The sequence below is a fragment of the Cheilinus undulatus genome, linkage group 4 (assembly GCF_018320785.1).
Source record: "Cheilinus undulatus linkage group 4, ASM1832078v1, whole genome shotgun sequence".
NCBI lineage: Eukaryota > Metazoa > Chordata > Actinopteri > Labriformes > Labridae > Cheilinus > Cheilinus undulatus.
Window position 1 is genome coordinate 10,435,275 of NC_054868.1, and position 17,572 is coordinate 10,452,846.

Genomic DNA, 17,572 nt, shown 5'->3' on the forward strand with positions numbered 1-17,572 from the left:
TCTTACGTTTAAAAACTCACAGACAGCTCAGTGGACAAGTCAAAAATCTAATAAGTAGGATTATTTTGTTCTTTTGGGAATTATAAAAACTGTTTTTGCTGTTGAAATGTTCGGGTAAATTAGCCTACTAGTTTGCGAAGATAGCAAGTATATTAGTTCACGTATATTAGTACTGAGGGGCAGATCTACGAATGAATATCGCAGCTTTTTGTCCATTTAGAAGTTGTGTAAAAGTCAAGATGATCTAATCATGATAAAACGTCTTTTTACAAACCAACATACTTGCTATCTTCACATGCTAGCAGGCTAATGGTGACTGCCTAAATTGCACAAATACATTGCTTATGTTTTGGTACCACGATGTTGCTGATGTATTTGTGCAATTAGTGGAAAAAAAACAAGAAATTACACAGATTTGGGGCCTGGAAGTTCTATGATTTTTGCCATGGTATTGACAAAGTTATTGATATAGTTTGATTTCTGTTAGTTCCACATCAAAATTTAAATTATGTTAGCGTGAGAAAAACAGCATTTTTTCACTTCTCAGTTAGTAAAATGTAAGTTTAAAAGTAAAAGTCTTGTCTTAAGTCTCACCCTCTATGATGACCGGGTCACTGCGAACACTGTTGGCATAGTTGAAAGCCTCACAGTAGTAACTGCCACCATGATCTTTGGTCAGCAAGGGGACCTGGTAGTTGGTGTGGTTCTTGTTGGAGATTGTGGAGTTCAGCGGCAGTTCATCGCCAACTCGATACCACGTAAAGGTGACCGGCGGTGTGCCTTCTACTCCACAAATGAGGTACAGATGATCTCCTTCAGAGATTTCTGCTTTATTGGGGATGACGGTCAAAGTTGGGTGTGTCAGAGGCACTGGGAGAGAGAAAGGTGGAGGCAAAGGTGGCAGATAGGTTCACATTTTAATTTTAAACTGAAGTTGTGTTGTGTATCTGAAAAAAAGATACAAGTTAACAAGAAACCATTACATTTGTGATTTCTTCAGAGGGATTTTGTTCAATTAGTTCCCTAAAGTTTTTATCAGTTTTGCTCTCATATGCTTTTCATAAAGCCAGTGTGGATCTACAGAGGCTCAACAAAATGTAGCAACGACAGATTTTCCTGGATCAAAAGTACTGTATTGTTCAGGCGTATTGAAAAGAAACACTGAACACAAACCTACGACTGAAGCGTTGAGTCTTTTACTGAGGGGGGCTCCCTTTGGACTGTTCTTTGCCTCACACATGAACTTGCTTATTTCTGCAGGGTGGCTGATGGTGACAGGGAAGATAGCTTCTTCACCGGGCAGCTTGACACTGAATGTGCTTATATTGGTGTAATCCTTCATCAGGGTGTAGTTTATGGGTAGGCTGCCAAAATCTGACTGACAGAGGATTTTGAAGGGTCGATGTAGGACTGCCCGACCGCGCACAGAGATCTTTGGAGTGGAGACAGCAACTAAAGAGGGGAAAGACAAAAAATAAAGCCCAGAGATTATGAAAGTTCAGGGATAAATCAATCAAACAGCACCACATCACAGTCTTTCACAGTCAGCCTATCATTTCAATGTGGACGCTGCAACCCTCTTCACCCCAGCCACCTCTATTCAGTTCATCAACATCTTCCCAGACCCTCACAGGTCGTCTGCTCATCTTATCCTGCATACTTCAGTCTCACTACACTTTCAAGTACATGTAGTCATTACGTTAGAGTCTAATTGCCAAAGACAATGCACAATTTTCTGTCATTAAAATTCTCAGAAAAAAATATTATTAAACTATTATTGAGTGTCTCCTGATTGAAATATGTATTATCCATGTGGAAAAGCTTGCAGTGACAGATACTCTATAACATTTCTTTTTTCAAAAGCAAATGTGTCACAGATAGCTGGGTATGAGGAAAATCTCACTGAAAAAAAACTTTCAAAATGCTTTTTTTCCCTTCTGCTGGATTTCAAGTGTAAAAACCTACACCATTAGCTGATTACACATTAATTAGCTGATTACTTTGAATGCATTTTCTGCTGAAAAACAGCTGTGTGCAAAGGCTTTAAAACTGTGAGGCATTAGTAACGGAATGCCTGTCAATTTAGATATGTCTCATGTAGCATGCAGGCAGTCTAGTGGATAGATCAACCCATCTAGAAAGGTCATAGACCTTAAAAGTAGACAGTCAGGGTTCAGTCTGTCCCACAGCCCCTGTCCTCTGTGTGATTCCCCACTCTATTGTCCTTCAAAACAAAGGCTAAAATGTCCAACACAAGAACCAGCGTGAAAACAGCGGTGCGACCGGAATGTTTAGACTGGGGCGACCCTAATGTGTCCATGACATGTGAGTGGGTTCAGATATAGGAATGAATAACATTTATTTAGCCTGTCTGATTTCACTTACATATCTAATTTAACCACTAACACTCAACCCTAGGTTACCAGCTATGGCAGTCCAGATCTGAAACCAATCCAGAGTGCTTATATCCTTACCTTGGTTTAATTAATTTATGTATTTATTTATTATACAACTATGGAAATCTATTTGGATCTGTGCAGCCTCTCGTCTTTATGGAAACCAGTATAGAGGGTTCCAGAAGGAGATCACTGGGCAGTCGACTCGGTGGAGGGCTGCAGTGATGGTTGTCCCTCTGGAACTTTGTCCGATCTCCATGCAAGATCTCTGGAGCTCAGTCAAAGTGACAGTTAGCTACTTGGTCACCCCCCTTACTAAGGCCCTTCTCATGAATCTCTGAGATTCAATTCCTACAGTGTTTCTTTTTTACATGCAACACACACATAAGCCAGGAATACACAAATGCACAAAGAGAATCCTATGGACATGCACTGATGGAGACATGACAGGGTAAAGTGCTGCACACAGAAGCCTGAGCATTTTTGGGCTCAGCGACACCCTAGCAGAGCAAGACTGGCATCTCTCCAGCAACCACACTGATTCCATACTTTTGTCTTCCACCACTTGGAACAGCAACCCTGTGGCTCCCAACCCAGCCCCTACAGACAGAGCTACTGCTGCTCCGTGTATGAAAAGTGCTACATAGATAAATCAGAGTGAAGGTGATTTGACCTAGGACAAGAAAACTGCTTGCGAGAAATCAACACAAAGCTGAAGGATAAAAAGCTCACTGGATATCGGAAAAGCAGCAGATTCATTCACACCTTTTGAAGATATGTCACCCTGTACAGTCTGCTTTGATTAGCACTCATAAACAAGTTCAAACCCCCTCTTTATCTGTGTATTAAAGGTGCAAATAAAATGACACCAGGTGAGCTTACCTTTGGGACGTACAGTCAGGGTTTTACTGTTTTTCTTGATGCCCTTTGCTTGAGCCACACAGGTGTAGTTGTAGTCGTACAGAAGGGCCCTGCCATAAAACACTCCAATACCCCTTGGGGTCAGGGGGCTTTCAGGTGGATCAAGAGAATAAGTCAACTCTTCTTTGCTGAGTCGTTCTGAAGCATAGTTCTCACTCCGGCAGGTCAGAATCATATATTCCCTTTGAAAGACTTCAGCAGGAGACATGATGAGAGTGGGCACCGAAAACAGCTCTGTGGAGAGATTTGGAAAATACAGCATCTTAACATGGGCACTGAATTCACATTATAGTGCAAGCACAGATGTAAACTGCATCAGTAAACAGGAAAAAATACCAGATGATTGAAAAGAACACTATTCAAAGACACTTTTAAGTAGTTCTTGCTTAAAGACAACATATCATACCCCCCCTTTACCACAGTGTCCTGTGGTCTATATAGGTGTTTTCACAGTGCATTTCTGTGACAGTTGGAATGAAATGCACAGCAATACTCCATAGACACACACCACTCCACAGACAGTCAGACATGCACACATTTAAAGTGCTTCACTCCCTCACTGGCTAATCTGTTTTTTAGTCTCTTATGCCTCTGCTACTACCTCTAAAGACAACAACAAGGGAATCACCTTGTCACACCTTGAAATGTCTGCAATGGCGAAACATTACAGGGACGTAAATATCAGAGCTTTAAATGACACTGTGATGTGGGCTACTGGTTGTCTGTATCAAGCTGTGTCAAACTCTGATATGGATCAAGATCCAGAGGAGGTTTCTCACCCTGTATAGGTTTTAAACAGACTGTCATTTAACAGTCATAAACAGTCATTTATCATGTTTTCCAACATACTATAGGAGGACCACAAATTAAGTTTTTTTTCATGATATATAACCTTTATAGGTTAACATATCGTGCAAAATACACTTTTTCAGGCTTTTCTACCCCCTCTCTCTTTCTCTGCCTTTCAGAAAATGTGTGCTGAAACAAGCTGTTCTCAGATTTTCCTCTCATGATGTCATGTGGGGGAGTTAGCACCGCCCCCAGGTTCGGTTGCCATCCCAGCTTGGAAGAAAGTCCTTTCCTCCTCTCCTGATCTAGATCAGGAGAGCCACATCCATCAAGCCACATCCATTTCCGGAGAGGGGCAGAGTCAGACAGCTCATTAACAATTAAAGCTACAGAAACAGCTCGTTCTGAGCAGAGCTGAAACAAAGTTTTTTTTTTTTTGACTGGCAAAAATCCAATACTGGAGTGTTTTTTTCAGCAACAAACTTCACAGCCATGTTTTGGGGACCTCCGAGGCCAATATAAACTTGTCTTAAAGGGGTAAAATATGTGACCTTTAAAGTGTGTCAGAGGCTTTGTTTACATTTTGCATTAACAATGAGCATGCATTCATACTATGCATTAATGATTAGAGATGTAACGGTATTGTTAATATTGTGGTGATAATTGCGCCTTGGTGCTCTGGGACACGGCACCATTTCAAATGGTAGGTCTTCAGGGCAAAAAAAGTAGTTTTTGTTGGTGAAGCAGAGCAAAGAGAAGTGGGAACTACAGTTCCCATCAGCCCTTGTGCACCTATCATCCTTTGCAGTCCACTTGGCTTGATCTAACGATGCCAAAATGATGGATTCTACAAGTGGTGAGGAAGGATCAGACTATGGGGACACCTGAGTGACTGAAGTTTTTAAGATTATGGAGGCTCCAGCGACTTTTAAATCTGATGTGTGGAAGCTTTTTGGTTTGCATTGGATCTACACAACTAATCCAGTTGAGATGAAGGCATCCCATACCGCCTTCATATGCAGCCTGAGCTTCAAGATATAATGTGTGTTTAGTTAACATTGAGGTATGTCTGCACAAAGCATCAGTATCTGAATGTGTAAAACAGATACATCTCTGTTAATTCATTGTGTAAGGGGATAAGGGAATCATTATTGTCAAGATGGTTCATGTTGAAATATGTATAGTAACAATTTTTCCTGTCCACTCACCAGTCATTGAAATGGTCTTGTTGGCCACTTTTACCACATTTCCCATCTCTAATCTACACTCAAACTCCCTGGGATCTTTTGCCATTGCAATCATGCTGTGATTGACCTGGGAGTTTCCCATTTTGAGCAGCTTGGTCCCCTGGCTCAGGTACAGAGGAATGTTTCCAGTATTATACCGTAAGTCTGCGATTGAACATTTGATTGTGAGTTGGTCTCCTTCGTAGATTTTGTTCAGAGGGAAAATCTCCAAAATTGGTAAGATGGAAAGTTCTACAGGGACAAAAACAGAAAACAAACATTGGTGAATGAACATCCTTGAGCTTGGTCCAGTGTTGAAGTAGAAAATATACTCTTACCTTTGACTGAAACTGTGGCGCTGTCGCTTGCCTCAGAATTGAAAGATGCCGGCGTTACGAGGACGGTGTACTCACAGTGAATTTTGTGGATGCCAACATTGCTGAGGCGAAGCTTGGCCTCTACCTGATTGGAGTTGGTCTGTCTCTCCAGAATCTCTTTAGAGTCTTCAAAGAAGTAAAAGAAAATGGATCCTGTCTCACCAGGAGCTGTACACTTGGCTGTTATCTCTTCCCCTTCACTGACTGCATAGTTGTTCAGTTGGAGCACAGGTCTCGACAGGCCTGGAAACCCCCAAAATCAGAATAACATCAGATTACATTCTGCATTATGGTAGTCGACAGTAACAATAAAAGTCATTGTGTCAGCTGTATACTATCATTGTAGCAGAAATTCACCCTCTGTCAGTTCACAATACACACACATAAGGAATGCGATGTTGGTTCATGACATAAAGCTCCTACATTATATGTTTATCTCACCTGCCATTTGAATTGGCTCCCACTTACCATTTAACCTCATAGTTTTCATTTTTTAAACTTTTAAATCCCTAATCATCCAACTTTTCCCATTGACTGCAGTTCATATTTATGCAATGTTTTCCCCCAGAGAGGAGCGGAACCAGCATCGTTTTGGCAAAGATGAGTTGCTCAGAGGGCTACTTCAAGCTGGTGTTCCACAAAACCCAAGTTGCCACATTATTTGGACTGAGCCATCTCTACACTGAAGGCCTACTTCCATACGATGGGGGATGCCAGAGACAGGCTGCAATGTGGGCGTCCCAAGAATACGACAGCCAGTGTTTTAAGGGGAAAAAAATAAGTACCCGCCTTAATCATGCATCAGTGTGTCACACACTCAGAACTAATTTGGCCAGTATGGAACAAAAATCATATCTCTGTATTTTTTTTTAGCTGAACTGTCATATCTGGTATATATTTGGATCAAACTGGACAGAAATGACCAAAACAGTCTTGTTTCGAGTCAACTCCTTGTGGATCAAATGTCTCACTGTCACGTTTATGAACAGCCACAGCTGCATCATGAAAGAAGGTAATGGAAAATTATCTAAAAAATAAAAAACATATTTGAGCGAGACACACATAATATTGAATATAATGCTCCCTAGCCAGAGAAACAGAAGTTGGGGGTTAAATTGACTGTTTTCTGGTACAAATCTCTTCATTTTGATACTTTAATGAGTCGTAGGCTGCTGTGGCTTATAGATTTGGGAATTTACTGTTTTCTGGTACAAATCTCTTCATTTTGATACTTTAAATGAGTCATATGCTGCTGTGGCTTATAGATTTGGGAAATTTACCACACAATGAAGAGAAACACAGAATGTAGCTGTCTGATATCTTTCAATTAAAAAGGTGACATCAGTTAACAACGGACTGTATTAAGATGAACTGCTGCATTATTTTATATAATTGTGGCATGGGGGGGGGGGGGGGGTAATTCCACACAGCAGCCAGTCCCAATATTTGCCCTGCCCAAATTAAACCGAGCCAGGAAAGAGGTGAAAAAATGATCTTAACCCAAAGTTCAGTCACACATGGCTTCCAAATGTTTACAGCAACATCATTCCAACATATTTAGTGTGTTTAGACACACATTTTGAATTTCACTTTGCAGGGACTTTAAAATTAAAACTTAACCATCCTGAGTGTGACATCACAGGAACATGGCTGCTTTAGGAATATAGTTGCAGATTCTACCCACAGGTCAGACAAATATAACAGCAATCATTGCCCCTAATGTGCCCAGGGTTATGATGTTGCATTTAATTCAAAAAGCTTGTCCCAGAGTCAGAAGTCTTTAATCATTTAAAACTCTCAAGTCATCAGCATCCGGCTTTGTGTTCCATAAATGTCAAGTTTCACAATTATTTTTTTGTCCAAGTCTTATGTGACATCTATTAATGAAGTTGTAAAAGGATTTTTGAAATGTCAGGGAATATCAATTATACATGCCTGTCACATTTCTTCAGTAAAGGTCATTAGCTATAAACCCAGGAGTTACTTTGCTTCATGTCAATTAATGAGACACATCCACAAGCTGGCAATCATGGACCAAGTCATTATCATTTGAATCTATTGCAGTTTTTTATATACAAAAAGATCATCCAGATTATTATCTATTAACTTTTCTGAATGCATTAGAGCTAACCTGAACTTCTCAGACTTCATGCAGCATTGAAAGTACCAACCTGTGACGGTGAGTTTCTTGGAGCCACTGAGGCGCTGTTTGCCGTCAATGCTGACCCTGCACTTGTATTTGCCACTGTTGGACACTCTGGCTTGTGGCAGTGGGTGAAGGAGATCTTCGGAGCTGCTCTTGGTTTTGGTGAGGATTATGTTTCCGTCTTTGAAAATGGTGTACTCGCGACTCAGAGCTTCCTCCCCCGTGCTGCTGATGACTGCCTGACACCTCAGAGTCACATTAGTATCCCTGGGCACATCAGTGCTGGGCTCGATAGACAGGGTGATGTCTTGTATTGTAAATACTGCAGAGTAGAGAAATAAAGACAGGAACAAAAATAATAAAAATGTTTTTTAAACAAATATCCAATTCTAAAATCTGTGTAAATGTCAGCACTACAAGCTAAGCTCCACTGGTGATTCAAGATGTACTCAAGATCACATTCTCCGAGACCAAGACTTGCCCAAGACCAGAGTGCACCAAGACCAAGACAAGACCAAGACTTTTGGGGGTCGAGACAGAGTCAAGGCCGAGACTGGGACAAGTCCAAGACCATAAAATCAATTAAAAAAAAACATGACAAGGTTGAACAGTTAAAGATTATTCTCTCTTTAATTAAAAAAAAAAATTTTTGATAGATAAAAACAAGGTGTCTGCAACTCTTTCTAAGCACAACGAGCAAAAATCTCAAATCTTAACAAATTTATTCAGCTAACTTCTTGCAAAAAATAATCCTTCTATGTATTTAAAAGCCACTGATAAGTCCGCAATTATTTTAAATATCTAAAAATGAGATGTTTATCTAGATTTGTCAGGTGAATGGGGCCTAAAATAAGTGTTCAGAGGTATTTCTGACTAGAAATAAGATGGACTGATGTCTAAATTTTTGCAGGTGTAGCTATTTGTTGTTTTAGCAGTTCATCTACTTATTATCACGTTAGTGAAGTCAAGACCGAGACAAAGCCCAGTAAAAATGCTCTCCAGTCCGAGACAAGACCAAGACATTCAAAACGTGGTCTTGAGACCGGTCTCAAGACCAGGACTGTTCTCAAGTACTACAACACTATACAAAAGAAAGAGTACCTGAATTTGTTTTAAATTTGCTTTAAACTATTACACAGTAACTATTATTACTGTTTAACCTGGATCACACAAACACTGCAGTGCAGAACTTTTTGGCCATGTTTGGGCCAAAAATTGAGGCTGAAATAAGTCAAGTAATGCCAAGCAGTGTGTGTTCTAGTCTTTTGATTAAATTTCTTTTGGTTTCAGTCGCGTTTTAGTCTTTTGTTCCTATTTATAACCTTACAAAGCAGATGGATTTGCCCATTTCCGTGTTTCTCACTGGTGAATCTTGCAAAGCTCCCATCTGAACCGTTTGGGCCCGGTTAGAAAGTGACAGGACCAATCAGTGACGAGGGGCAGCACTTTCGGGCACAGCTGAGTCGTGACGTAAGCAAGCAGCAGCAAGAGCTGGCACAGTTATGGAGGAAGAGATTAGCGTGGATGCAGCTAGCAGCCAGTTTTATCTGAACTTGATGACATTTCTTCTTTAAAAGAAGAACAAAGAAGAACATTAGTGAGTTGTTTTCTTTTCAAAAACAACAAAAGTCGTGTACTGACATGTCTACAGTTGCCATGTTTCGCGTTATGCAGCTCTCTATGGAGTATACTCCTTCGGTAGGGGCACACCTCGGTAACAGCTACGTCACGTGTTTTGTTGCAATGACTGGCCCATAAAGATCTGACAGACAGAACATTCATCCAATCAACCTCTGAATTTTTTTTCCAAAGGCTCTGCCCTTTCCCAAACACTGTCTCTGACTGGTTTTCCAGATGGATGTGTGAAACACATCCATCTGGCGTGCCAGGTTAACCCTTTTTAGTTTCGGTCTAGTTTTAGTCGACAAAAACTCAGAAACATTTTAGCCTAGTTTTAGTCCATAAAACGTCCTCACATTTTAGTCTTTACTTTCAGTCCAAACATTTATTTTCTTACCAAATCATGGTGGTGTGTTCCATACACCCTGTCAAACCTGGGGTCCCTGCATTCTACTGCTGAGAGGCAGAGTGGTTATATATGGTTCATATTTTGACAGATTTACCCACAGTGGAGAAATATCACGGATTTTGAAAGTCCAGTGAAAACTACATTTCATTTTAGTAGGTTCGTCATGGAAAAAAAGGCTGTGGACAAATAGTTTCAGTCATAATTTTAGTTGACAAAATTAACACTTATGCCAAGTAGGCCTGTCTAAGAGCACTGCCAGACAGGAAGGAGGATTGATACAACCCCAGTAGTGTTCTGGATGTCCTTGCATATTACCAGCGGCATGGAAAATGATCTGTTGAAAAAGCATCCACACCTTTAGGGCAGAGTATGCACGGCCTAGGTTGGTTCCCAACCTGGGGTCAGGGTTGTGGGGGGCCAGGATTTGTCTGCTCTGAGGTTGTCAAAATTAGATTTGCAAATATCAAGTAAAATCATGATAAAGCACTCAATAAACAGCTTATACAATGTTTTTTTTTTTTTTTTGGTAAGAAAAACTTGTGAAGAGCCACTTCCTTAGGGTTTTATCAATGAAACAATTCAATGGATGTTGATTTTTGGCAACAATATGATGATATAATGTTAAGGTCTTGAGAGGGACTCAGCTTGCCTTTGAAACGAGTAGGGGGGCTCTGAGGAAAAGTGGTTGGGACTCACTGGCCTAGGGTACAACCCTACTAACAGCCGTGCTGGTAGTAGGGTTGTCACAAACTCCTTGTCATGTTGTGGATACTCCAAGGGCCTGAAAACCACTGGTGGTCTCCAGGCATCCTACCAGGGTTAGGGTTAGACCATTACACTACCACCACCAGGTTTGACTGTTGATATGATGTGTTTTTTTCATGAAATGCTGTGTTAGTTTTACACCAGATTTAAAGAATGCACACCTTCCAGGAAATTAACCTTTTGTCTCTTGTAGACTGATAGATGTCAGTGACTTTGTTTCTAATCTGTTCTTGAATTTTTTTGGATGGTGCCGTGATGTATTGCTTTTTCAGATCTTTTAGTCTACTTCACTTTGTCAGGGAGGCAATTAGACTTTCACATACGCAGGGCTAGGTAGGTTTGGATGGCTTTTCACCTTTAATAAATACTAGTTATTTAAAAAACTACATTTTGAATTTACTCAGGGTATCTTTGTCTAATACTGACATTTGTTTGATGATATGAAACACTGAAGTTACAAATGATTAAAAAAACAGGCTGTGAGTTAACTTTTAATGATAATTCAGATGATTTTTGTTGCTTTATGAGTTAAGAAGAAACTTTGGTAGAACCTACAATAATAGACATGATTAGTGACATTTTGAATATCTGCTTCATCACTGTATTCAATTTCTTTTTTTCTTTTCTTAAGATATATTTTTTGTTTTTTTTTTAAGCCTTTATTGATAGAGGAGGACAGTGGATAGTGTCAGAAACAGGGTTGAGAGGGTGGGGGAGAGACATGCAGGAAAGGAGCCAAAGGCCAGAGGCTCTGAGGAAAAGTGGTTGGGAAACACAGCCCTAGTGTGCAGATGTTCCCTTCTTTCTTCAGGCATGCAGGCTTCAGGCACAATGCTTACATGAAGATCTATCATTTCCCTTTAACCACTTCCTCCTCTGATCAAAATCAGCAGTCTTTAACGGTCATTTGCTTACATTTTTGAAAAAACTGCAGCTGAAGTTTCATTTTAATCTGTCACACTCAGGAAGCTGATGTGTTACCGTGGAATTTCATTCTACCAGCAACTGCACTGTCTGAGGGCACAAGAAACAATGCATGAATACATGACTGTTGAATTCTTTAGTCATGATTAGGTGTTGAGAAAACAAAGATGCCAGGGGAAGCACACGAGAAAGGGCCCTTTTGACTGTGAACAGCAGACACTGAAAATAGAGAAGCAGAAGTAGCCCCTACCTTGGAAATCTGAATGTCAATGTGAAAGTACCTTAACTCTGCTTTCTCTACAACAGCCATGACAGCAAGTGACTCCTCTGGTTGCAGAAGAAGTAACGTGACACCACTCCGAACTTGATCTAACACTTTAGTAGAGTTTATTTGCATGACAACATTTTTTATGTTTATTTAGTAAATTTTGGTCCAATGTGGAGTGGAGTAGATTAAACAGGTCATGCTTTATACAACCTGGGGCAACATGCAAGCCTAAAATCTGTAGTTAAGTAGTATAATTAAAGGCATGGAGGATAGTATTTCCTACAGTTAGGAGAAAAGTCTTACATGCACATCCAACCAAGGTGGGCAGGTACCGAGCCAAAAATAAGACCGAGAATGATCAGTGAAACATTTTACATACTGCAGGTCTCCAAAAATCCAAATGATCTCAAGCACCAAAGTAGTGACGTTTCGAACTCTGCTGCTCAGACTGATTTGTCTGATATCAGTTTCCAGGGTCAACCTGACTAAATCTGACACAGTGTGACACAAGTTAAAACCACAGCTACTCACATCCTCCTCTGATTGATCTGAAGTGATCATATAAAAAAGGGAAGAAAGCTTTAAAAACAACCTGCTGCAAGTAAAAATGCACTTAAATAGTACTAAAGAACCATTTTAGGCAGAGGTGGGAAGAGTGTGACACAACTACATTCAAGTAAAAGTACAAGTACTTTGGTTGAAATTTATGCGAGTAGAAGTAAAAATACTGGTTTATAAATCTACTCAGTAAAAGTAAAAAGTACAAATCTATTATCAGGTTGTTTAGGTGGAGTCACATCTATAATGACATGAAATGCAACAGCTGTTTTTGGACGTAATGTGGAACTTTTTTGTGACTGACTCTAGATATGAGTATAATACAGTAGTGCCCCTTGGTTTTAAGAGTCACAGTAAATGGTAATAGAACTCCATTTGTGTCTTTGCAGTCTTCTGACTATTAAAGGTGCTTGATGCCAGCGTTCATAGATTAGGCCTGTACTTAAAGTGCAGAAGCCAAGTGCTCCATGCCAGTCTGTATAAATACAAAAGTAATGTAGCTGCAAATGCAGCAGTTTTAAAATACTCATCCCCTAACGTAAAGTTAACAAAAAGGCCAGTGCAGCAGATGCTAACCTGCATGATGCAGCGCACACGTCACATCAGAACAAACTGTGAGCGAAATGAATTCGAAGTCCTAATGGCTGTCAGCAAGACAGAAATCAAAGTCACTAGGTTGTATTGTGTTTTGCTCTAACACTGAGATTTGGACATGAGTCATGCAATATGCATGCTAAGCAACAAACAAGGTAAAATACTGAAGCAACACCTTCATTTTCCTCACCAATCTAATAAGCAGTTAGCAATAAAAGCTAGGCTTGCCACACCAGGCTGGCTTGTTCTGTGACATCCAACAATGAATGATGCTGTAAAGGTGAAATATAGTAACTCCCTATGGAGTGTGAGAAATGATGTTTATGTCTCACTCCTTGGTTCATTACAGAAACTGTGTAATATGTTTGTGCTATGCAGATGTAAAGCTCAAAATACAAGATGACTTTTTGTAAAGTACAACCAGAACATCAGTGTTGAGTGGAAAACAACAGCAAAAGAGAACAGGGGGTGGCGCGCCGGTAGTCGAGTGGTTAAGGTGTGCGCCATGTATGTAGGTGACCTGGGTTCGAATCTGGCCAGCGGCACTATTTCCTGCATGTCTTTCCCTGTTTCCGACTCTATCCACTGTCCTATCTAAAAAAGGCCAAAAATAAATCTTAAAAAAAAAAGAGAGAGAACAGGGGGCTGTGTCAAGTTGAAAAAATAAGAACGTATTTATTAATATAGCTTGATGATTATAAGTAGGATATTTCTATTTAATTTTTAGATCTCGCCATGGTTTTCAACTGGTGGGCCAGGACCTAACAGTGGGTCACAGAGCCTTTTCAGTGGGTAGTGAATGTGTTCCAGGAAAAAAGTGCCAGAAATTCCATGAAATTCTTTAAAACATGCTTGTTTGCCCTCTCTGTTTAATCTGTTTTGTGTTTTTTGCAGCATGAAGTTCAACATGCACCATTTTCCCCTACATAAATCTGATTGGTGGAAAAGTATCTGAAGTTTTGGTAGAAATTTCCAAGAGGGTCTGGCTGCAGCCCTTGAGCAAACCTCTATGCTGGGGCGTTCGGCTGGAGACCTCTACGGTGGGGCTAAACCTCTTCGCTGGGGCCTGACGTCATTGCCCAAGCCTACGCTTGGGTGTGCAGCGTGTTAGCTGTTGTTAGCATGACTACAACGCTGTGCTTATGACACATTAGCATAGCCCTGTACGCTGGGTTAGGGTCACCCCAGCGTATGGGTCTACACTATTAAACCCTGACTGGTTTGGTTTAGGCATTAAAATCTGACTGGTTAGGTTTAGGCATTAAAATCCGACTGGTTAGATTTAGGGTCAGCCTGTCAGCAAGCAGATAGAGCTGAAATTTCGTCGCGGGTAATATACGTCACGCCCCAGCATAGAGGTCCGCTGGCTCGGGCAATATACGTCACGCCCTAGCGGAGAGGTCTGCCGGCTCGGGCAATATACGTCACGCCCTAGCGGAGAGGTCCGCCGGCCTGGGCAATATACGTCACGCCCCAGTGGAGAGGTTTCGCCCCAACGGAGAGATTTCACCCCAGCGTAGAGGTCTCCAACCAAACGCCCCAGCGTAGAGGTTTGCCCAAGGGCTGCAGCCAGATGCCTCTCGAAATTTCTCACTGAGCAGTAGATGGTGGGTCCTGAGGCTCAGCCGGTTGAGAACCACTACTTTGGAGTGCAGGATACGTCCTCAGACACTTTTGAATCAGCGAGAGCATCACTCATGTCAAATGCTATGATAATCCCGAGATGAATCCCAAAGCCAGCATCAGTTCAAATGCCTGTATTTAAAGGCATAAACAAGCACAAGACTGATGACTGATTTGCCGTCACTGTAGACCCCATGATCTCAGAAAGTCTTAAAGGATGAATGATAAAAGGGTCAGCAGGTTCAGGTGTCCTTGTGTAACCAGAGACAGAGATGATCTTTGCATGAACATCAGGCCTCCCACCACATCCTCCGTATGGTGGAGTTTAGAGACAACAGGCTGCTGCTGTGACTCAGGGTGTCGTGTTGTTGTGCTGCACTAAACAAACCACAGGAACAAGAAAAAAAACGGCAGGAAAGGCACTTTGTGAGACAAACGGGCCACTTGGGGGATCTTTCAGCAGATCAGAGACTGCTGGATCTGGCCTACACCCAGCATCAGTCAGCAGGACTGGGCAGCCCTGATGATGAGGAGAATCAGTGTGGAGGGTAGAGGCTTGATGCCAAACGTGAACACGGTGCAGACATTGCTGCGCGAGTCACTGAGCAAAGCAGTGGAAACAACGTTTATTCGTGCTATTCAAGTAGTTCAAGCTACCTGTGTTTGAATCATTTCTGTGTTATGCTGTCTTCTGTTAGAAATTAAAGCTATCTTTGTAGAAGGATCAGGCTGAGGCTGGGCTGCTTTTGACTTTTAAAGTGGTATCAAGTGGTAAAAATTTAATAATTATGTTTATGCAATAACATACAATGTTAAAAGCCTTTTAAAAGAGATGTGAAGAGATTAAGGTTCAATTTCAGGCAATTTTGAACCGTATATACAATTGACAGTAGTTGACACAACAGAATAAAAAAATAAATACAATTTTTGACATCCCACCAACTTCTGTTGAAAGTTATAAACATATCTTTAGACCAAAAAGACAATTAGGCAAAATCCCATTACTCCCCTCACCCCTACCACTTAACTCTAACCCTACATTTTCAGCATTCACATAAAGTGCAGATTAAAATAAGTTAACCTCTTGGAATTTTTTAACCTTTTTCTGCCTAGATCAGGCCGTCCTCACAAACTGAGTGACCATGCAAGAAGGAGACTGGTGAGAGAGGCCACCAAGACACCTATGACTACTGTCATAGGTGTCTTTGTGACAACAACTGTTGTCTGGGTTCTTCACCAGTCAAAGTTTTAGGGGAGAGAAAGCCACTGTTGAAGAAAACTCAGATTACTAAAGAAAGTTCTTTGGTCTGATGAGACCAAAATGGTGCTCTTTGGCCATCAGACAAGACACGGACAATAAACACTGAACATTATCACAAATGCACAATGCCCACTGTGAAGCCGGTGGTGGCAGCATCATGCTGAGGGGATGCTTCTTGGAAGGCTTGTAAAGGTAGAAGGTAAAATGAATATGGCAAAGCGTAGGAACATTCCAGAGGACAATCTGGCTATGGAGAAGATTTGTTTGATTGCAGCTAAAGGTGCTTCCACTATATATTGACTTGAGGGGATAAACACTTATGCAGCCACTTATTTTTACATTACATATTTTTATTTAATTGATATTACTTTTTAGAAATCTGTTTTCACTTTGACATTAAAGAGTTTTTATTTGTCAAAACAGACAAAACATATTGCCCATGATTAATTTATTAAATCCACTAAAGGGTAAAACAGCCAAGATGGTGAAGACTTCTACAGGCAGTATACAAGATAAAATCAGCCACTTTGTCCACATGGGATGACAAAATGGACCGAATCCAATTGTTCCTCATAGGTGCTTTACAGGAGCTTCTGACAAGCATAGACTAAACTATAGAGCAGTTCATCCAAGAGGATACCACCAAAACAATCGAGAGAATCCTGGACAGTGCACATTGCTGCTGCAGCTGACCTGGACTGACTTGAGATTTCCATCAGCAGCTCAAAGCAGAGGACAGGGAGGCGTGAGACACGGCCCACAACCATGTTCCCAACCATTCCTACCACAGGTTTCCACAACACTAGACAGTGACCATCACAAAGCTCTGATAACACTTTCCACTGTCTGACCATGTGTTTTCACATTGTAAGCCCTGCTACATACAAGCGTCATAATATAGAAAGTAAAGCCACAATGCTGACTCCTGAAGTCGACAAGTCTGCATCAAGAAAAATGAAACTCTAGATGAAAATGTGTCTTGGGTTTTACTCACATCGCTGTGCGTTCACCACTCTCTCAGCAGGGAAGTCTTGAAAGAACAGAAGAAAGTAAAAGCACCATGTTAGAGACACATTCAAAAGCCACTTCCTCAGAGACAAATCCTTGTAAAGCTGTGTGGTCTTACAGCTGGACAGGAGCAAGGAGGTGAGTAGGAGCAGGAGACCCATCCTGTCTGAGGGATTCTGAGGATCCCAGCGCTGCAGGTCCTGGAGGGGAACAGGCTTCTGACTCCCGTGGTGTTTGTGGGGGGCAGATGTGGTTGTGGTGGGTGGGAACAGACACTTAGGTGGTGCTCTACCTCAGCCTCTCAGTGGTCAGCGGTTATCAACCAGAGCAGCCGTTGGCTTGGCTTAATTTGACAGGAAGTGAGTGTTGTTTCCTCAGGATGTTCGTGCCGCCCGGGTCTTTGCTGTTGTGGAATGTTCTCTTCTGGCTCTCCTTCATGTGTGTGTGCATCTTTGTGTATCTCTGTGTGTAAAATGGTAGTCACAATAATGTTGAACTGTTCGGGGTGCAGTAGTCAGACCTTTGACCTCTGACTGTGGCAGTGCTGATGCAGGTAGAGAGAAGAACAAGATGGAGGCACACTGTGTTGCTAAGCACATTTCCTGATCTGTGGAAAAAAAGCTTAGTCTGACTACTGAAACATTTTTTCAGGGACATAAATCTGAGCCTGGACACATGTAGGTGGGA

General features: G+C 41.3%; 1 protein-coding gene across 10 annotated transcripts in view; it reads right to left on the minus strand.

Moving 5' to 3' along the window:
• The window catches only part of pecam1b (platelet and endothelial cell adhesion molecule 1b), a 34,499-nt gene extending 17,320 nt beyond the window's left edge, over positions 1 to 17,179 (minus strand). For all 10 annotated transcript variants that reach the window (XR_005991796.1, XM_041785064.1, XM_041785063.1 and 7 more), the window contains exons 1-8: positions 17,004 to 17,179; positions 16,872 to 16,907; positions 7,881 to 8,177; positions 5,671 to 5,952; positions 5,315 to 5,584; positions 3,279 to 3,551; positions 1,174 to 1,452; positions 595 to 870 (exon numbers count right to left, since the gene is read on the minus strand). Coding sequence is in view for 9 of the 10 variants with exons in the window: in XM_041785064.1 (XP_041640998.1) it covers positions 595 to 870; positions 1,174 to 1,452; positions 3,279 to 3,551; positions 5,315 to 5,584; positions 5,671 to 5,952; positions 7,881 to 8,177; positions 16,872 to 16,907; positions 17,004 to 17,046 (1,756 nt within the window). In the remaining variant the exon portion in view is untranslated. The remainder of the gene's footprint in view (positions 1 to 594; positions 871 to 1,173; positions 1,453 to 3,278; positions 3,552 to 5,314; positions 5,585 to 5,670; positions 5,953 to 7,880; positions 8,178 to 16,871; positions 16,908 to 17,003) is intronic.
• Positions 17,180 to 17,572: the final 393 nt, after the last annotated feature.